General features: G+C 36.4%; 1 protein-coding gene across 1 annotated transcript in view; it reads right to left on the bottom strand.

The window, feature by feature from the left end:
• Positions 1–1,819: 1,819 nt before the first annotated feature.
• gfra1b (gdnf family receptor alpha 1b) overlaps positions 1,820–22,819 on the bottom strand; it is a 30,063-nt gene continuing 9,063 nt past the window's right edge. The window contains exons 4-9 of the mRNA XM_016267123.1: positions 10,324–10,675; positions 9,981–10,090; positions 8,839–8,976; positions 5,888–6,087; positions 3,714–3,758; positions 1,820–3,136 (exon numbers count right to left, since the gene is read on the bottom strand). Coding sequence (XP_016122609.1) covers positions 2,990–3,136; positions 3,714–3,758; positions 5,888–6,087; positions 8,839–8,976; positions 9,981–10,090; positions 10,324–10,675 — 992 coding nt within the window. The 3' untranslated portion in view covers positions 1,820–2,989. The remainder of the gene's footprint in view (positions 3,137–3,713; positions 3,759–5,887; positions 6,088–8,838; positions 8,977–9,980; positions 10,091–10,323; positions 10,676–22,819) is intronic.

Here is a 22,819-nt window from a genome sequence, read left to right as displayed (position 1 = left end):
ATTCTGGCCTCAATATAAGTCCGTAATTCATAATAATGCTTCCTCCAGTGAAAAAGTCCATCTCCTGTTGTCCGCTCACATCCACCAATGTATTTGTTCAGAACTGTTTTCACTTGTAAACACTGCTTGATCTGTGCATATTTCTCTCCTGATTCAGACGAGAAGACTTTTTCACTGGAGAAAGCAATATTATAAATAGAGGGCTTGTATTTTTAGCTGAAAAAAAAAACAGTTTGTAGTTAAAATTGTCTAAATAACGGACGCAGCTTTTCACTTTTTCACAAATGTTAATTGGTGAACTGGAGTCATGTTGATTAGTTGTTGACTTATTGTGATTGTTTTTATCAGCTTGTTGGATTCTCATTCTGACGGCACCCATTCACTGCAGAGGATCCTTTGGTGAGCAAGTGATGTAATGCTACATTTCTCCAAATCTGTTCTGATGAAGAAAAAAACTTCTACATCTTGGATGGCCTGAGGTTGAGTAAATGTTCAGCACATTTTTATTTTTGGTGAACTATTTCTTTAACAATAGATATGATTAATAAATGCTGTAAAAGCACTGTTCATGTAACAGTGTTGCATTAACTAATGTTAACATATACAGGTGCATCTCAATAAATTAGACTACTTCACACAGACTGAAGTAGTTTAAGTCTTTGGTTCTTTAATTGTGATGAGAAAATTGTAAGTTGTTACCACTAACATATTCTGTTTTGCAGCTCCTTTTTGTCACAAAAGCATTTGAGTTTATGATTTTTTTAGGACTGCTAAGCTGGTTAGTGACTTTTGAGTCATCAGTCAAACTGACAGGACCTCACTAAACCACAAGAGCTTTTTATGGCATCCTGTTCATATGTCAAGTTTAATGTTGTAAAGTGTAAAGCGTATAACTATTTTTGCCAGTGAAAGACATACTGGCATAGTGAATCAAATGGGGCTAATACATAGGAGAAGTAGACATTCAGTTTATCTTAGGGTGACCATACGTGCCATTTTTACGGGACGCGTCCTTGCCAGAATTTCTATATTGCTTAAAATATCCAGGTTTTGACTGTTTCCACTGTGCAGATCGATCATTGTATGACATTCACGAGAGCTATAGAGAGCCGAGCAGATGGCTCCTTATGCTTTCGAATCGCTCTCGCGATACTTTGGTGTCATTCAATGATCGGTGCGCAGCTTTGATCATTCTCCGTTGATCTTACCTTCTCACGAGCCACGATTGGTCGATTATATACAATACCTGCATGTTATTGGTCAAACTACTTTGGATGTTTTAGGCAATATAAAAATCCTGGCCAGGACGTGTCCCGTATGAACAGCACATATGGCCACCCTAGTTTATCTCCTATTTTGTTAATGAGAATCCAAGAGCTCTTCATTTATAGTCTTTACACATTACTACACTTTACTGACATGGGCAGCATGTCTTGTTAAACATTAACAAGACATGCTGCCCATCTGATGTGCACTTCAATGTTAAATACTTTTGAGCTCAAGGGTTTTAACTTTTTTCTGATGCCATAAACACCCAAATATGATGAAACTTTTATTCCTCTTTCTAAAAACATTAGTATAAATATTTGCTTTGACACTGTACCTTTTTGTATCATGCACTGCCATTCAGTTTGGGGTCAGCAGGTTTTTCCAAATGTTTTTGAAAAGAGTCTCACAAAGGCTGCATTTATTTGTCAAAAAATATCAAAAACCTCTTGTTTGAGAACCCCTGTTATACTTCACACATATTTTTTCACGTATCTGAAGTAAAAGAAAAAAAACTAAAGAAAAAAAAAAGACAAATACGTTAAAAGGCCTTCTTTAGTTTGTTTAATGTAAGATTCTCTTTGCTCTTGCATGTCTTACAGCCCTGTTCTATGTACGTAAATATTTATATTTCTTTTTACAGCTAACCAGTACAACAACAATGCAGAAATGATACTTGGAGAGCACTTCTTTCGGATGAGCAGAAGAAACTGTTTTCACTGAATGTACATACAGCACATTTGACATATACTGAACGGTGGTATCAATCCTCGTAGTTACTTATTTCATCACTAAAACTGAAGTCATATTTCACACAGCAGAGGTGATACAACATCTGAAAAGGTTTGCTAGATTAGAAAGAAACTTTGAGAAGCATAATATGGTAATTGTAAACAAAGATGGTATTTACAAGTAAATATCCAGGATGAATGGCACGTCCCAAAAGTTCCCAAAATAATCAAATCGATGCTAAGCTTTCATCCTTATGGTGGTGTTTCGCTGGAGAGGAAGAGAACTAAAATAGATGTGACATTTACCAATTTAAAGGAATTAAAAAAAAAAAACCTGCCAGTGTTTTGACATGATAAAGTGTCGTGTCTATCCAGATGTTCGTTTCCCATACTGTATCATCCAAGCTGCAGCACTGCAAAAAGTCACTGCCACTTTAAGGGAGAATGGAGTTTGTAGGTCCATTCTACAATAAGAGACAGGAGCAGCAGGTTTTGCTGATAAGCCTTCAAAAAAAAAATTCTGTGCACTGCTTGACACTGTTTGAGTACAAGCTGGAGTTTGCAGGCTTTCCTGTGGCATCAGCCTAGAGAAAATAAATTATCATCTGCAGCACCCTAGTATGCAGAAGCTGCGTCAATCTTTCACTGTCAGAAGTGGTTCTTGCATCTCCATGTGCCTATCATCAACCAGGTCTCGCTGTGATGGTAGAAAAAATTGCCACATATAAGAGTCCAGGCGACACCTGTTTGCAGAAAGTTTTTCACAACAGAAGTAATCCTAGATGACCTTCCACTGACGTTCAGATATGTCCATGTTTGTCCGTTATCTCCGATAAGTGACAAAGAAAAGCAAGTGGACCAAGAATAGTTTCATCACACCAAAACACCACAGCGCGCACAGAACCACTTGTGGAAAAAACTCAAAATACAACATTTTTGTATGGTACAGAGGCGGCAGCAGCAGTCCAGCAGCAGGTCTGATCGGTGAGCGGCTATAATATCTGTGGGGCTGTGAGATGCCCAAACTGAAGAACTGAGACCAGAGACAGCAGCAGCACAGTCCAGTCCACCAGACAGGCAGCACTAGTTGAGCTCCGAGCTATTGCATTAAAGCTACTGGGGTCATTCAGCTGCGGATCCTGTGGAGAAAGGTCATGTTTTCATATGGTTAGTCATTCTGATCTTGTTGAGGCAATGCAATTTTCTGGTTGTTTGTTTTTATAGTTGTGTTTAAGCCTAAAAAATGTATAAGCTTTAAAATGTCACAGTTCAGGCAATATGTGCATTTTGAAACAACTTTTTTGTTGTTTTTTTCTTAACGCGAATAGTATGAAAGCCCATTTCCACTTTAGAGTAAAAATAAAAAATAAAAAGCCTTAAAAACATACTGATCGTCAGAAAAAAATTTATAATCAAATTGGCTGTATAAGTCAGTTCAACTTAAATAATATTAAACTAACTCAAAAAAATGAGTTGAATCTAGTATAACTTAAATTAAGTTGAAACTGTTTTTTTTTGATGAGTTAAAGTAATGAAAAAACCTATGTTAACATAATTTTTACAGTGGGATGCAACAACAACAAGACACGTTGCATTGTTCAACAATGTCCACTTATGCATGATTACACAGACAAAAATGTATAGAATGCATCTTGAGTGAACAGCTTCTTATTCATTGGAAAGTCCTATAGGTGAGTAGAAATGTATGGTTCTTACCACACAAAGAACATCCAGAGTAACATTACTTTTCAGTTTCTGAGCCTATAAAGAAAGAGAGAAAGAGGCCAGCTGAAATACAGGCTGAAAAGTCAATTACTTGCAAGAAGCTCTTCAAGGTTTTGTGTTATAAACCATTTCTCACACTGACGCATTTCCATCCAGCAACTTTAAACTGAGTCCAGTGTGATCTAAGTCAAGCACAGCTTCAATAAAGCACTGTAATTCACCACGGCAAATAGAGGTCATATAGTATTGGCCTCAAAGAGAGGTCTTCTGAGTGAGATGTACTGTTATGATAATGAGCCCCACAGCCCACACACAAACACCACACGTACACAGCGCTGTGGCCAAGAGCTCTCTCTCTAAGGTCTTGCTTCTTCTCAAATCAATGTGCTGTGTGTGTGTGTTAATATTGTGTGCAGGAGGCCAGTGTGTCTGCATTAATATGTGACACACCAATACATTTTAATACCCTGTTACATGAGACTCTGCTGTTATCCAGTTTTTTTCACATGCACACACACACACACACATACAGTTGGTTTGTTGGAAGGATAAAGTGATTCCTCAGAGAATCTGGAATATAATAAAGGTGCTGCACAATGGAGAGAGAATGGAGCTAATTCTTGCGAAAAGCATTGTGGGATAGAATGATTAATAACCTTCCTGGAAGTCTATCTGACAAAAGAAACTCTTGTCTACTAATAAATCATAATATTGTTATTACTCCAATATGATGAATTGTTGTGCTATATCTGCGGGAGTGTATCTGGTATTCTGTATTTGAACTGTATTATGAGCTGCAGATTTGGGGGGGGGGGGGAATTTTCCAAGTTAAATACAAGTTAAGCTTTATCAATACCATCTGTAGCATGCTGTCAGTTATCGAAGAAAATAACTAAAGAAAGTGCTTCAGAGGTCTAAAATATGATTTTTATTTGTATTTTCTTTTTGTTTATATAAACTTACAATCATCCTTAGGGGGGAAAATTAGGTGGATCTTTATAAGGCTGTAAACCAAGTTTAACTAATATTAAACATTAACAACTCAGTATCCAATTGTGTGAACAATTTATTGGGTGAAAAACTTAATTTTTGGTCTTATAAAATAAATGCTTCACACAACTGGAGACTTGAGTGTGTTTTTTTCTCCCTATCATTTCAGTATTCTTTTATTATTTTATTTTATTATTTTTTGTGCATGTGTGTGTGTTTTCTTTCAGGATTTGTCCTTATAATTTTGGTGTTGATTATTTCCTTTTTAGAGATTTTCCCTTTTTTAAGCCAAGGTAGCAATTTTCTATTTTAAAAAAAATCGGTGAAAGACAACAGCACAAATACGTAAGAACTATGGTGCTTTTAATGGTGAAGATTATGGTGCTGTACTGTGCACTTGCCCCATAGACTTACATTGTAAGTGCATCATTTTCCTTTTTTTTTTTCTTTTTGTTTTTTTTTACAACAATGGACGAGTCACAAATTATGTTTTAGTCAACAGCTTATGCTCCACAGAGTATATTTAACATGGAATATTCCTCTGAAGATGTTTATCTGTGTGTATGCCAGTCGTTTTAGAGGCCGCGTGTGTGCCAGTCTTGAAGTTATATTTGCAGATGATTTGTGAAGATATGTCTCCCTCAGAGAGATTGTAATGGGTGGGTATATCCTGCTTAAGGGTGTTCCTCATGTTAATGTGCCAGCCAATTAGCTCTGACATGACAGCTCTGGCAGTTTGATGCATCTCATTTCTACCCAGAGGCCCTATGTGTGTGTTATCACCGCAACAGCCCCCACCCATCAATCAAAAGTAAAGCCTCATCTCACTCTGAGACTCGAAAAATCGTATCGTCATCGTATGCCTAGCAAAGCCTGAAAGCATCCAAACAAACTGCCGGCTGTTTGTAAAGTTGACGTAGGCTGTGCATCTTTAACCATCTGTGTGGGCCAACAGCGACATGTGTCTGACTGACAGCTGCCGTTCACCATCAGAGATAGTCAATATGGTGGTTTAAAAGGCGATTAGATTGGGTGTCCGGGCGACATTTTACACAGCTTTTTTTCACTGCACTTTCCTAATCAACATAAAAGATTTATTTCTGGTGACTTTCAGAACCTAAGATGTGACTTTCAAATAATTTCTTTAAATACAACACGCTGTTTTCTTTCAGTACCTGCAGACTTCCGCAGAAGCTGTAGAGATGGTCTGCATTACTGTCCAGGTCATTGGTAAGTGCTGGGTCATTCAGTGCATTGGATGTCCTGTCCAGTCCTCTCTGTGGAGTGTAAGGGTCAGGTGGAGTGGACATGATGGGTGGCTGGGGTTGCCACACACCAACATCTGTGCCATTACCAAATGCCTGGATGGCATTGCCTGCATAATGCAGAAATAAAAAGAAAAAAAATGTAATCATGGTAGGGCAAAATTCAGTATATAAGAACTGGCAACACAGAATTGGAATTTGAATTGATTCAGCCACGCCCCAAGGAAGTTGAATTGGAATTTAAAGGAAATTGAAATCATCAATTTTGACTAAAATAAAAAAAAAAATCTCATTATTGTCAAAACAATTAACACAGATTGGATCAGTTTTTAGTTTTGCCATACAGAGTTACAAAATGTCCACCGCTGTGGACCATTTCAGATCAAGATTAGTTTTGAAGATTTTGAGATTTCACTGCTTTCTGCTTTTTTTATTATTGAAATTTATATTACAATTTTGTAATCTGTTTGCCACCTCAATTCCTATTCTGAAACAGTGGTATTTTAATATAATTTTATATTATTATAGTATTTATTAATATTTTGAAATAGTGTTTATATTTATATTTTCAGTTTTCATTTTATTTTAGTAAAAAAAACTTATTTTATTTCACATTTCAATTGACATTTCAAGGTTAAATTCTTAAGCTTATTTTATTTTAGCTTTATTTCAATATTGTTTTAGTTAACAATTACAACACTGTTCTGGAGTTTAATTTTCAAAAGGCATTCTCAATTCAGCCCTGTTTAAAATACAGTTGACACTGACATGTCGCTATCGAATTTGTGGCCTATTTTGATATTAAGAGCTTCTCTCTTCATCTCTTAATACTAAAGCAGATGAACTCTGATAAAGAGGCACTTAGCCTCTGTGTGTAAGTGCAGTAAGACCTTCACTTACTTACTAAGTTTCTGTGTTCTTTCCGGTGATAAAACGGGGGAGGCCATTATGATTCAACTGTATTTTTTAAATGACTTTATTCTCGAGAGCACTTTTGACTTTAGAGTCTGTTATTTACCTCTTGCCACAGAAATTAGAGGGCAAGAGAGGATTATTGATGGGTACTCAGGTAAAGAATAAGCTGCATGTGTATTAAGTACCATCTACTGACAGAGAAGAGGGTAGGCTGACCTTATTATTGAGTGAGGGTTGGATTTCCTTTAAGGCCGTGCAAGCTCATTCTGTTTCTTAAGGGTTAAAGACTAATAAAGCCACATTTTCCATTATTGTATTATTGCATTGCTCTCATAAGAACAGATGCATATTCTAAGCATAATTCTGGATAGATTATATAGATTTAAAGGCTTAAAGGACCGATTTCCTAACGAGAAGAATAACAAAGTGCAATAAACAGTAAAATTGTTTGTGCTACAAACCAGTGTGTTTATAATTAAGACAATACATTCAAATAATACGGTAAGAAACACCAGTTTGCAATATCAAGCAAGCAAAAAGAGCTGTTTTGTTCAGCTAAAAATAGCTGGAGGCAGATGACACCGGAAGCCAGACTCATTAAATTGACCAATGGCCGCACCCACTCTTACACTCTTAGACAAGCTAATATTCTTTCTCTTGCTCTCTCTCACACATCTTTAGTTGCTGTGGTCTTATTGGTTCATTATTAGATGGGCATCAAAAAAGTGGCCAGATTCAGAGGCTAAAGAGGCAAGTAATAGACCGCTGGATTAATTACATCTGATTTGTTAGGAAAGTAACTTAATATGTTAAAAACTATGTGATGTTTTTCATCACTTAACCTAATATGATAATAGAGGCTTACTTTTTGTATTTGATTTTTTTTTTGTTCACTCAGAAAAGAAAATTCTGTCATTATTTACTCTCATGTCGGTCTAAACCTCTATGACTTTCTTTAAGACAAAAAAAAAAAAAAAAGACAGACTTCCTGGGCAAGAAAGTTAAAAGTTACAATTTTTAAAACATTTTTCAAAACATCTATTTTGTGTTCCACATAAGCAAGAAAGAAATACAGGTTTGGAATGACATAAGGATTAATACATTATAACAGAATTTTCATTTTTGGGTGAACCATCCCATGAACACTCATGGTGTATAAAAAGTATTGGTACTTCAGTACCATGTCAAAAACCTGCACTAACTACTAAATGAACATAAACAAAACACAAGTGATGTGTGCATTAGGTCTAAATGCATTCTAATACTGTAGACCTGCCGCTGTCTATAATGTCAGTAATGGGCCCACAGTCATATACAAATAATGGCATATGTTCATTACAAACAAGAAAGAGCTAAGAAAACATTTAGCTGATTCTGAAAAATGCTGTTTGAACTTCATGTTGGACAGTCTTTTCACTTTTCTTCCACCTCTCTCTCTATAGGTAAACACAAAAGATGAGAATGTGTCAGTTATGAGGTGTGGATGTGGCGTGACTTGTGTTGGTACTGCTATTCCATCTGGGCTGTCATCCTAAAGGCCATTGTCTCATGTAGACAAATCCTCCCTCTCATCTGCTCCCTGTCTATCTCCCTGCTTCTGGTTCATCTAAATGGATGTTTTTGAATAACTCCCTGACAAAATAATGCATGCTTTCCCTACTCTTCCAGGCCCATGGACACCTGAGTAATGCTTTATTGCCTCAGCTGGCCCATTTAAGAGGGATTTCTCTGTCTCTCTGCCGTCAAACTGCCCTGAACCACACAGCAACACAAATCGCAGAGATCAGATTTACTGGTGCAGACTGTGAATGATCACAAACACGCAACAGAGCAGAATTCAGCTTTAGAGTCAATCTTGATGGGCAAATTCTGTCAGACATCACAGAACGCCATGTGACCAATGATATAGAGTAGCACAACAGCAGCTGTGAATGAAGTCTACTCACGTAGACAACGGTTGTTGGTGAAGAACTCTGTGAACTTGTCACACTCTGCTTTTCCGTTTCCACTGTTGCTGCAGTCACACCAAGGTGACACGCTAATAATACCAGGGGCACGAAGGTAGTTCGGAGTCATCACCGTACCTGTGTAACACATAGCAAGGAGCAAAGTTCAAAGGTCACATATGTTGAAAACAACAAGACAACAAGACAGTTGCTGTGTCTCAAAACCAAGCAAGCAGCCATTATAGACAGCATCAGGGATCATTAGGGTAGAAAACATTCCTGATCAAAAAAAGCCTGCTGGATATATATATATATATATATATATATATATATATATATATATATATATATATATATATATATATATAATGCCTTAACATTACGTTAAGTAGATTTGTAGTCCATGTACAATCATAAGTAGAATACACAGTGGACACTTAAAAGTATCATTAGATACCAAATATTAAGCCAAGTGGCTTTTTCAAATAAATATTTTCTCAGGACTACCTTTACGGTTCTAAGCATGTTTGCTATGACTTTTATTATTATTATTATCCCAAGGTAATTTAATGGATGTATGAGGCCAGTTACAAATGCTACATATAGTTCATCACATTACCTATGGACATGATTCATCTGAAAACCAGAATATGTCCATATACTGTAATTATTGGTTTTAGTTTTTGAATGTTATTGATTTATTTTTTGTTTTTGTTTTGTTAATACACTACTATTCAACAGGGCTGGGGTCAGTGAGATTTTTTTGAAAGTAAATACTTTTATTCAGCAAGGATGCATTAAATTGATCAAAAGTGACAGTAAATGCATTTATAATGTTACAAAAGATTTCTATGTCAAATAAATGCTTTTCACTTAAACTTTCTATGCATCAAACACGTTTTTTGGACATTTACCATTGTACAACCATGTTTTTCTGTACATTTACCATAGTAGTATTTTTGAAATTAGCTCTGATTCATGGCACTCTATGGTACTATGGTAATGACATGAAACATGTCCAAAAATCATAGCACATGAATTTCAGTACCATGGTATAAAGTACCCTATAATGTACTGTACTGCCACAATACTTTTTTTGGCAAGGTATGGCACATCAAATTTATTGGCTTGAGTTAACTCACCAATAAGACCTGAATATGCCAGCAGACAGTTGGCATAGTTTTCTTTTAGACACCCAGAAATCGAGCGCGCCTCAGGTTGACAGTTGGTAAGGAAGTCAGCTAAACGAGATCTGAAAACAATTAAGCAGGAATGAACAAGAATCCACACGGCACATCTCCTCATTAAACAGACTCAGCCAGCACACAAGTGACAGTCCGGCAGTCTTACAACTATTGTCATCTCTTCTCAGACATCATCCACCCCACAGAATAAATAATTAACTTGTACTGAACAGTACAGTGAGCATTCCAACCCTTTCCTCCTTACTCTGTGACACGTAACACAAGGTGTCTTTTATTGTACCTGCAGATGTAGTTGGTCTTGCAGGAGGCTTGTAAGGAGAGACAGTTGGGTTTGTCCTTGTCCTCGTAGGAGCAGGCTGGCACGATGGTCTGACGTCTGCGCTCAGAGCAAGCCGTGTGATCCCCAGTGGGGCAGGAGCAGAAAAGCATGCCATAGCTATGCTTCGGTGGCACCTTGTCGAAGAACTGCCGCAGGGCCTTGTGGCATTTGCGCTTGTTACACACCTCAGTGGTTGAGACTCTACTGGTACAAGGGCTGATGTAGAAGGAGCGGTATTTCTTACACGTGTCATTCAGGTTGCAGGCCTTGGCGGCGTTCAGGCAGTTGTTGTCCTTCGTAAAGGCCGCCTCACCTATGCAGGCAGACATTTAGAAGGAGAGTTAGGAACACTACTGGCTGAATTTACTGATGCAAGTGCTGTAAATGTCAAAGAACACTTGCTGAGAGTGGGGCAACTGTTGACCTTTTAGGACTCTCTGTGAACGTCCTCTGCTGAGGTCATCCCGTATGGCATTCACAGGAACTAGAGGCCATACAGTATGTCAGCCAGTAGTGGTCTGTGTGAGAGTAACTATACTAATTGACATATTTAGGAAAATGGCAGAATTCCAAGTATATTTGAAGATGAAGTGTGTAAAATACGGTCTCCTGTCCCAGCTTGGTTATGGAGAGACAACTGTAAGTAAGCCATTTGTAGGTTAATTGAACACTTTGTTTCTGTTGCACTTTCAAAGTATTACTTCTGTTTGTTTGAGCTTCCACACACAGCAACAGTGGCTCAACCAATGGTGTGAGTTTGGGGCGGGGCTATCTTTTTGACCAGCCAATGGCAGACTGTTTGGAAAACCATTTTTAGAATATATATACACACTATCATTCAAAGTTTTGGCTCAGTAAGATTTTTAATGTTTATGAAAGAAGTCTGTTATCCTCACCAAGGCTGCATTTATTTGATCAAAAACAGAGTAAAGCAGCAATAATATGAAGTAGTATTACAATTTAAAATAACTGTTTTCTATTGTAATATATTTTAAAATGTAATTTATTCTCGTGATGGCAAAGCTGGACTTTTATTAGCCATTACTCCAGTCTTCAGCGTCAAAATGATAAATCAAAAATCCTTTTAATATGGTGCTCAAGAAACATTTTGAAATTAAATTTTTTTTAAACATTTTGACATTTGAACATTTTTTGTTCAAAACTTTACTGTCACTACTGGACAATTTAATGTATCCTTGTTTAATAAATTAAAAAATAAATAAATAAAAAAACTGACTCCAAACATTAGTTTATGTATTACAAAATATTTCTAGATAATTTGTTCACATAGTTCATTCTCAACACCAGTTCAGTCTAGTGTGTCTGAAAATAAAATCACATGAACGCTATTTTTTCTCATTTATTTTTGTTTCTCAATTTCTTCAACGGATCCCACACAAAATGCCTCAAGCATACCTAGACTCAATTTCCAGCCCCTTTTCATGAATGTCCCACAAGAACTGACATCCTGCAGAGTGTTGCAATTAGATAATCACCAGGTTTAAAATAGGTTTTATTTGTTTAACATTTGCATCTTTTGCCTGAAGAACTTCTCTCTGCTGCTTGTACTGTCACACTTTTCCTTTTGTTTCCCTCCTCGCGATCTTCACAGCATTTGCGTCTCTTGAACAAACAACCTCAGGTGAATGTTTCGCTTTCACTCACATGGATAAATTCACAACCCTGAAAACTCTGTTTGCCCTTTCTCTCTCTTTTCTAAGCAGTCTTTTAGCTTTAATGCACATTAATGCTATTAGAACACATACACTATCAGACTATTTCAGAGCCATGCAAAAAGAAAGAACGTTAGCATGTACTGTATATTGTGCTGAGCATTATCAAAAATAGCTTTGATGATAAAGGATGACATAAGGTTTATTTTGCAATAATGATCATCTGAATGTGGATTATACTGTCAAGTTTATGACTATCTATCAAATAAAAAAATAAATAAAAAAAGGCATGAAATATTTATTAAGTTATTTTATTAGGCTGATAAGAAAGAGACGTGGTTGCCAGGGACAAAGGTCAGTTATAACTTTGGCAATATATTTAATACATAGTTGTATAATATAAAATATATGATGAAAGACTGACCAATCAGAATCAAGTATGCAGTGAGCCATGTAATAAGTGAGGATATTCTTCTTTACCTAATGATGACTCAATCTTTTCTCGGCTTCCCGCTTCAGTAACTCAACTTTTTTTTCGTTGCGCTGCAGCTCTTGCATGTGCATGGAACGCTGCATTTTGCAATTATGTGTTTTGATGAGGAATTTGTGCTTATTGTGGGCTTTCGTGACTAGATATGATTAAATTTGAAAGCAGCCTTGATCCTTGAGGTTAATCACCTATTACAAAAACCATTACTTACGTTTGCCAAGCACATTGACATGAGGCTCAAGGTTACTGGAGGGATGTTTAAATGTTGATTAGACGTTGCAGTCATGTGGACAGGTTCTGCAACATGTCAGAGTCTATAAAACAAACCCATATCTCCTTGTGATACACTGATCCTGAGCCGCATTTTTTAAACATAATGCAATATTAATTTATTATAGTACATCATTAAAATAACTCGCGGCCACTTTAGAGCACATTTATTATTATTGTTATTAGTAGTAGTAGTAGTTAGCAGATGCCATTTGATTTGATATTCTTGTTTAAAGGAATTGTTCAGAACAGATTTGGAGAAATGTAGCATTACATCACTTGCTCACCAATGGACCCTCTGCAGTGAATGGGTGCCGTCAGAGTAAGACACCTGATAAAAACATCATAATAATCTACAAGAGTCCAGTCCATCTATTAAAATCTTGTAAAGTGAAAAGCTGCATGTTTGTAAGAAACCAATACATCATTAAGGTATTTTAACTTTAAACCATCGGTTACACTTTATTTCGATAGTCCACTTTAGACATTCTGCTAACTCGTAACTTTCTATCAATTAATGAAAGTGCCGTTGCAGCAGAATGAGAGTTTGTTACAAGATGAACCCTGTCTGACCATCTCTGGGCCCTTTAATAAAGAGAAAACTGCTAGTTAAACAAACACTATGAGCTCTATGTAAAAGACTATCAGCTTAAACTGTTGTCCAGGGATGTTTAATAGCCCTCTGAAGTGATGCCTGCCAATGGCTGACCTCTGGAGTGCGCTTTAAGGGATTTAGAGACTGAGCCATTAATAAATTGAGAATGAAAGAATGATGCATGAGGAGTGTAAAATGAACACTCACTGTGTGCCAAATGCATGTCAGATTGCCTTTGGCAGTTAAATAATATGAAGATACTCGTCAGTCTGCCAGACATGATTTAACCTGAATTCAAAGAAGGACCATCTGACCTTGACAGATGTGAGAGTTTCGAGTCAAAGCCATATACATATAGCTGTTGCAACTATAATGTCCTGTAACAATTTTTATCTTCACAGGATTATCTAGGATGCTTAAAGTGAGAATGACATGTGCTGTTATAAACATGCAAGTGAAAAAATCGCTAAATAATACCACTGTCGTAGGGACAACAGTATTTTATAATGATAAAATAATAACTGAATTTTTATTAATATTATTATTAGTAGTAGTAACAATAGTAGTAGTAGTAGTAACAATAATAGTAGTAGTAGTAACAATGCAAACTAATTTTTATTTTGATGTGAGAGAGTCAAATCAAAGAAAAAACTAAATACCACAGGGACAAAAATATTTTACAATAATATTAATAATAATAATGAGGATGATGCAAAATACTTTTTTATTTTATTATTATTATTATTAAATATTTCTTGTCATTTTAAGCTATTTTTAGTAAACTTGTAATAAAACATGTCATTGTCACTGTATAATTTCAAGTCTTGTAAAAAAAAAAAATTTGAATTCGTCTGTCGTTGGGAGGTAAATTCATTTTAGACCCTGCATTCATCTTTTTGTGCCACACCTCCCTTTGTCCACTGACAAACTTTACAATATAGTTAAAAGCAGCACAGTAACATTCAATATTGCTCCAAATCAGACTTGTTTGGACATGAACATAGAAGATTTTCCTTAAAAAGAACTTGAATGGCTAAGGAAAATGAGCTAAAGTGAGCTACAGATATATAATATGTGGTTAATCCACTGATGAATGCAGGCATAGTCTTGCAGGAGGGGGTGGTTGCTTTCCCCTCCCATTTACATTCCCACAATATTGGACTCAGGAAATGGTAACTATAGGCTTCATACATCACAAACACTGAAGCACACATCCACATCAGGGGATCAGTCTTTATAGGGACTGACAGCATAGAACTGTCAACTCAGCCCATTAGAATAAAGGATTTCCTCTTCCTCTCGCTAGGCTTCTCTCCAAAATCCACTCCAAAAGATTTATATTATATATGTTTGACAGCCAATACACACTCAGTCTATTCAGTCTATACTCTTCTGCTGTGTAGGTGTTTGAGTCTTTCTGTCTGTGTGTGTGTGTCTTTCTGTGTGTGTGTGTGTGTGTGTGTGTGTGTCATTGCATTTCCTTAAAGGGTTAGTTCTCCAAAAATGAAAATTCTGTCATTAATTACTCACCCTCGTGTTGTTTGAAACCCGTAAGACCTTTGTTCATCTTCAGAACACAATTTAAGATATTGTTGATGAAATATGAGGTTTCTCTGACCTTCCCATAGACAGCAAGGTAACTACCAGGATCAAGGGCCAGAAAAGTACCAAGTTGATCGACAAAGTAGTCCGTGTGACATCAGTGGTTCAACTGTAAAGTTACGAAGCTACGAGAATACTTTTTTGCGCAAAGAAAACAAAAATAACGACTTCATTCCACATTTTCGTCTCTACTGCGTCACTTTGGACACGTGTTCACGACAGTACCATGTGGCGGCGCTGACCCAGATGCGGCGTGATGACGTCTTTGTCGATCATCTTGGTACTTTTCTGAACATTGAACATGGTAGTTACCTTGCTGTCTATGGGAGGGTCAGAGAGCCCTCATATTTCATCAAAAATATCTTCAATTGTGTTCCGAAGATGAACAAAGGTCTTACAGGTTTGGAACAACACGAGGGTGAGTAATTAATGACAGAATTTTCATTTTTGAGTGAACTAACCCTTTAATCTCAGCGGTGACAGATGACGTGACTTTAGGTGACCTGGAATGCTACGGTCATGCAAGCTCACACAGTACTGCAGTGCAAGCACTTTATGATCAGTTTTATGATAAAAAAAAAACATAGGCAGCAGTGTCGTTTACAGATACAGCATCAGATATCAACAGCATTTGATGTGAAAATATGAACAGTTATGCTGTATTACACAGCACACTGCTTTTGACCTTAATGATGTGAAGTTAATAATGCTAATCTTTTGTTATGACAAGGTCAATGACATACAGATACAGCTTTATGAATTATGACCTCTTAGCCCATCACGTTTAAAAAATTATGATGCAGATAAAGTTCTTTCATACGTGAATGCAATAGAAGAATGATATTTATTCAACTGTTTTCGCTCAATAGAAAACAACATTGTTTTTTAGGGGGAAATAGTAGGTGTGGATTTGAAAACAAATTGATTCTTTGATTAACTGGGAATCGAAAGTCAGTTGCATTCATTACTTTGGTCAAACTGCTACATATTACAGAAGAGCTTTAACGGGGATTTTGAATCATTTTTATTCTATTCTTTTACACAATTAATTGGTTGACTCTTTAAGTTAAACCATTACATTATTGGTGGCTTCATTTTGTGTATTATAAGTATTTGTTCAAGAACAGATTTGTTAAAAAACTGTTCATGACTGACACACTATAAACAACACTAATTTTAAATACAGATTTTTAAAAATGGCAGCTAAACAATCACAACAGCACACAACAATTTTCTCATGTTTACTCATATTTAAAAGGATTTTCACACATTTACTCAAATAGAGCAAAACTAATTTATTATTGAAGTTTCTACTCAAGACTGAATAGACTGAATGCTTGCTAAGAATAGGTTTATTTATTTTATGCATATTTATTTTTTTATTTATTGTACTTTATATTGCACTGTTAGGGGCCATTCACACAGAAAACTTTTGCTTTGAAAAACACAAGACACAGGCAGTGGAATGGGGTAAAAAATGCAAAATAATAATAACAATAAATAAATAAATAAATAATGCAATGCATGTCTCTTTAAAAGCTGAACTTTTAACTTGAGAGCCATGTTTTTAGAATGGCATGTCTCTAATAAGTTTGCATATAGAAAACCAATGGAAAAATGCATTCTGTGCGAATGCTCCTTAAGGTCATAAATTGCCTCCTTTCCTTTCTTAAGAATCAAGAAATTTAGGCAGGAATAAGCTCTTTGAATCAATTCTGAAAACCTGGAATTGGAATCAATATCAAAAATTTTTTTTAATGCATTTCTTTTATGTTGCTCCAGAGTGTTTTGAATTTTAGGCGTCGTCTATGAATTTTCCTCTTTTTTGTCACACTTGACAGAGTTATTGATGCTGAATGATTTGTAATCAAGCATCCAGGCATTTGTAATTACCAACGCTTGAGCTGTACACAACACAGCATGCACAAGCTTTAAATGTAATTTTTGCCTCCAGCAATCATCAAGCTGTTTACGTGTTTTCTGACAAGGCCAACATATTTTTCATAGTGTGAGATGAAGGGGATTTAGGACATTATATTTGTGTGTTTCTCGATATTTACATGCTCATCTCATAGCAGAGCTTTATCTAATGTGGAAAACAGTCTAGTTCTATACAAACATGAAATGTTTTTCCTTCTGCAGGCTGTGTGGCAGCTGGTTGGGATTCATGAACCGTACAGCTCTGGCATCCATGTCAATGATGTGAAATGAGATTGGAAATCAAATTGCACTTCCAAACAATAACTGCTGAAAGGCCATTTTTTCATATTTAATAACCTCTTCCTCTCTTATAGGCTTTTTGCGATTCGTGCCAATACCTGTGAAGGTTTGAATTAATTTCTTAAAACAAACGATGGCAATTCAAATTAACATTACGCATACGAATTTCATCCTGCTGAATATTTAAAACAATGACAGGATTTACTGTCATTACGGAGACAATGAAATTGTCCGACACTAAGTAAAACACATCCAGAACTAAATTAGCCAGACATTAAAGGCGTTTTTAAAAATATATGTAATAACATTGAAAAGGATTTTAATTTAGTATCTATCAGATTCCTTCATAATTACCCCATTACTTCTTTCAATAGACTCTCTGTCTGTTTCACATTCATTCAAATTATTTCTGTGGATGAGCAGTTTGACTGAATACAACCAAATTTATGCAACTCATGAAAGGAAGCAGACCATCTTGCATGAGAAGAGGACATGGTCTCTCCGCACTCAATGCATCTCAGTTCTCTTAGAAGACAGAGCCACATGGGACTTGTTACTACAATCTCAAATGACAGTAAAGACTTTTGCATTTCGCCATAAATATAAGCAAAATAAATAATCATGATCCTTAAAGAATTATGGGGTTTTCAGTTTTCATAAAACATTTTAAGCAGCGCAAGTTTAATAATAATAAAATAACAGAAATGTTTCTTGAGCTCCAAATAATTCGTTTTTATTCTTTATTTATAACACATTTTAAACGATAACTATTTACAATAAAGCCCAAGATCTGCTCAGAATCATAAGATAAGGAGATTAAAAAAACATTAGACTGATTTTTGAAGGATCATGCGACGCTGAAGACTGGAGTAATCAATGGCTGCTGAAAATTCAGCTTTGCATCACAGGACTAATACTGTAATAATATTTCACAGTTTTTACTTTTTTTCCCTGATAAAATAAATACAGCCTCAGTGAGCATAAGATACTTCTTTCAAAAACATAAAAAAATGTCATCAACCTTTTTTGAACATTTGAACAGTAGTGTGTGTGTGTGTGTGTGTGTGTGTCAAATGCTATATATGCAAAACGAAATAGCTCATTTTGGCATAACATATGACTGTGAGTAACTGGGACATGAGAAAATCAATTAGCAAGGCAAGGAACTACATTCATCTGTCTAAATTGATTGGAGTGGCTGATAGCAAAACTTTTTTTTCCAGCCTTCACTATGATCTTTGGTTCCACACATTTATTTGACCCAAAAATGTTGTTGTTTTGAACTTGTATGACTTTCTTTTTTCTGTGTAACACAAAAGTTATTTTGAAGAATGTTTTAACTTTTGTTTTCCATACAAGTAGGTTCCAGACATACGTAGATATTTCAAAATACACAAAATGTTCCACAGGAGTAAAGTCCATACTGGTTTGGAACGACATTTAATTTTTGGGTGAACTATCCCTTTCCTTTTCCATGCAGTTCAACTATTTATTAATCCAACAATGGCTACTGTTCTCTTTGTCTTCATTGCTTCAGCTCCTCGCTGATCAGGTGGCACAACTCTCGCTCTACAGTGACAGTATGATCATTCTTTGTGTCTCATGACCGCTTCTTTATTGATTTATGGAAAGGACCATTTTAATTCAAACACTGCTAGGCGAATATATTCCAGTGGTTATTTGGTCTGAATATCTCATGATTAATGGCACAATAAATATGTTTCTTTTGCCATAGCACTGAAAGACAAAGAAAGTGCCATATGATCTACAGTATGGCCATTGATGTTTTAAACATAAAAGTGTACATAAAGGGATAGTTCACCCTTGTTGTTTCGTTAAATGCACTAAAACAATGTTCCTCAGAAGAAAGAAGGTCATACCGGTTTGGAATGACATAAAGGTAAATAAATGATGACAGAGTGTTCAGGTTTGGGTAAACGATCCCTTTAACTGTGGAAAACCTAATAAGCTTTATAACTATCACTGAGTTGCCTGCCTATTGGCAACCACTGTACAATCCAGTTCAATTCTGCCTGACCCTTTTGTCTACCTTTTTCACTAAACAAGGCATGTCTTTGCTCTTTCATATGGCAGATTTTTCCCCTCCCTTTTTCTTGTGATCCCATGGCTCAAGGTTCTGTTACCTTTTCACTAAACAAGGCATGTCTTTGCTCTTTCATATGGCTGATTTTCCCCTCCCTTTTTCTTGTGATCCCATGGCTCAAGGTTCTGTTACTAAAGCCCCGAACCCACAAAAGCTATTTAGAGCTGGAGGGTGTGCCATCAAATAATGAGGACAGAAAGTGCCTGTACAGCAGATTGCTTACAGATGCATCCTGAATGAAGATTCTGCAGTTCCAACAATACCCATTTAACTGAGTCATCTAAGAGGCATCAAGTCCGTAACCCAGCTTCTCATAAACATGACGTAAAACGTGTGTGATTATTCGATCTGTTTTGACTGCTATTACCTCAATGATGCATCTTTATGGAGAATAGTAAGTTTGTTAAAGTTTAAAATGCTAAGTTGGAGGGTGAACTGTCTTGCTCAGCAATAATTAGCCGCTTAATGCGGCCATTCATATTGATCTCAGTTATGTTTCTGACAGGAAGTGTAACCTGAACACATTTACAGAAACACTGGCGTTTTTGCATTAGAGCCCAGGACAGCTACAATTAGATGAGCAGGCATTTCTGTTAGTCAGGACTATGAAAAGAGTTCGAGAAAGATGATACTCTGTTGACTATGTTTTTGTCTCTTTGCTTGGCCTCATGTTTCCCTCAAGGATATTCAGTGCTGACATGTGTTTCAATGCTGTGCACCAGACAAGTCTCTGCCATAGAGTCTAAGTCAAGTCTCAAGTCTCTCACAGACTATGTCAACTTGGCATCTCAAATCCATTATAGTTTATAGAGTTTAAGATTAAAAACTATTCTAGTTATTAGAAATTGCTTGTGATGTTCCTTATTTTTAAGGCAGTTTGGATTAAAATGTCTCCTAAAGCATGGGTTTTCAAACTGGGAAGCTCATCAAAAAATCAGTGAAACAAATTTAGCGTAGAAACAAATTTTGACTCAGAAATTGCTAGTAAATTTCACCAACACCTACAAAGAAATGGCAAGTAACACATCCATTTTTAAGTCTGAAATAGTATTTTCTTGTAACACATACTCCAATAATCTTTGTTTTGTTAACTATTTCTGTTGTAAAGAAAGAAATGAATAATTTAGCTTTGTAAAGAATGACCAGAAAATAATCAAAGTTACTTTTCTGTATCACTTGAGGTTTAATAATGGAAATCACACTATCATGTATTCGGTTCCAGTGATAATGCAGAATAGTTAAAATTTTTGCTGTATTAATTAAGGTGGTGGATCACTCCAAATAAACAATATAAATATATATATAAAATAGTACAGCTATTGCTGTTTTGATGGGGAATTAGGAGAAAACCAAGAACTAATAGTTTTCTTTGCAGCTGTTAACCCCGAGAAGAAAGTTCGTTTTTGGTTTAAACTTTAAAGTCAGGGTTGCTAAAGAGTCATCATTTAGGAAAAGACAAGGATCAGGATCAAGCGTCAGTTCCAAAAGTTGTGATAAAATAGGGCAGACATTAACCCAAAAGTTGAAGATCGGGGGACATTTCCAGAATACACGAAAAAAAAAAACTGCCCGTTGCCCCACAGTTACATTTGTCGCACACAGGGGAAGAAATAAGTTTCATTCTAAAACCTTTCAAGGGTGTATAATATTCTATGAACTACATTGTAGTTTATCAGCTGTTGGGCAGGATTTTAAAACAAGGTTATTAGATTATAGGCAGATTATAACAAGACTGCAGATCACGGAATGTCCTTAGCCCTAACTCATCATAGATATTCTCTAAAGCAGGGCTGTCCAAACTCGGTCCTGGAGGGCCGGTGTCCTGCAGAATTTAGCTCCAACTTGCCTCAACACACCTGACTGGGAGTTTCTATGCCTAGTAAGAGCTTGATTAGCTGGTTCAGGTGTGTTTAATTAGGGTTGGAGCTAAACTCTGCAGGACACTGGCCCTCCAGGACCGAGTTTGGACAGCCCTGCTCTAAAGTGTTAATGCCTCTATCTGAATCAATTCACTTTTTTATGAGTCTACGTCAAGTCTGAGGGACACTTTAATTGTAACTAAAGGCTGGCTCACACTGCCCCAACATTTCTAACACTCTGAAGCTGACTGATGTATTTATAGTCTGTAAACATAACGGTCATGCTCACACAGCCCAATAACCACTGTCAGGGTTAACACATTGATCCAACAATACCTAACGACCATTGGAATTTTGTGTTTGTTGGCACTGTGTGAACAAGCCTCAGACTTGAGTATCCATTTCTGCTGTGAACAGCCTGAAAACACCCACACAGTGTGTTGTATAGAGATGTCCCACTGAGAGTAAGAGATTAGGGTTAGTTATTATTGGGGTCCTGTGTGTGGGCTGATTCAGTGGTTCATGACAGTAAATATAAAAGCACTTTATGGACAGGACACACAATGAACACTAACCAACCAAAGGTTTTTTGGCATATTATTAGGCACTGCTCAAGTTACTTCCTATCTCTCTCTCTCTCTCTCTCTCCAAACTATTGTGTTAAATAATGGGTTTGCTGCTAGTCTTGGTTGATGCAGTTCATCATTTTGATATAGAGGATTTTCTGCAGTTTCTTCAGGCCTGAATAATCCTGACACTGCACCACCTCAAGAACTGGAATGTCTCTCCATCTGGGCCATGTAGAGATCTGGCACAACGGCTCTGGGTCTCTCAACCAAATCAGTTTTTATTGAAGCTGCACTGGCAGCGGCCATAAACATCCTGCTCACTCCTGTATAGCCCAGCTGTGAATTATTACTAGGGGTTGCTGGGACATGCCAAAACCGTTACACCTTTTTCCACTATTTTTTGCTCTAGATATACGTAGAATAAGTAAAGAGGCTCGCTGTGAGATTAATATTCAATTGCGCTGCATCCAAATATGAAAATAATTAGAATGAACGTCTCTCTCTTCCTGGTGATGTACAACACCTGTAGCCTGCTGTTAGATACATATAAGCAATCGGCACACATGCACAGATGCACAGCAAAACAAAGGCAACCCTGTGATGTTCATTTTGTGAAAATGCTTAAATAGTACCAGACTAATGATTAAAGAATTAACAGCTGTTTAAACTGTTTTTTTTAACTGTATTGATTAACGCTTCAGGAAAGAACAAGGCTGCAATCTCAGAAGCTGTCTCTTGTACGGCTTTATTGATTTGAAGTGGACCGAGAGGGAACGTAAGGGGATTGTGTCTCACATGTAATGCCCACATGTTCCTTATGGACCAACAGTATATTCATATTTAATCCAAACCTAATGCAAACAAAACCACAGACACTTGTTCTATGCCAAACCCTAGTGAGCTGCATCACAGGCTGTTTAAAAAGGGATACAACTTAATTATTATGGCTTCTAAGATACCTTGTTTCAGGCAGATTTTCCACAATGCACTGCAATTAGTGATATATATTCAGTTTATATATATATATATATATATATATATATATATATATATATATATATATATATATATATAT

Source organism: Sinocyclocheilus grahami, unplaced genomic scaffold, assembly GCF_001515645.1.
Source record: "Sinocyclocheilus grahami isolate Dianchi unplaced genomic scaffold, SAMN03320097.WGS_v1.1 scaffold36.1, whole genome shotgun sequence".
Lineage (NCBI taxonomy): Eukaryota > Metazoa > Chordata > Actinopteri > Cypriniformes > Cyprinidae > Sinocyclocheilus > Sinocyclocheilus grahami.
Note: the sequence above shows the minus strand (reverse complement) of the source record. Positions and strands in the feature narration are given on the sequence as shown.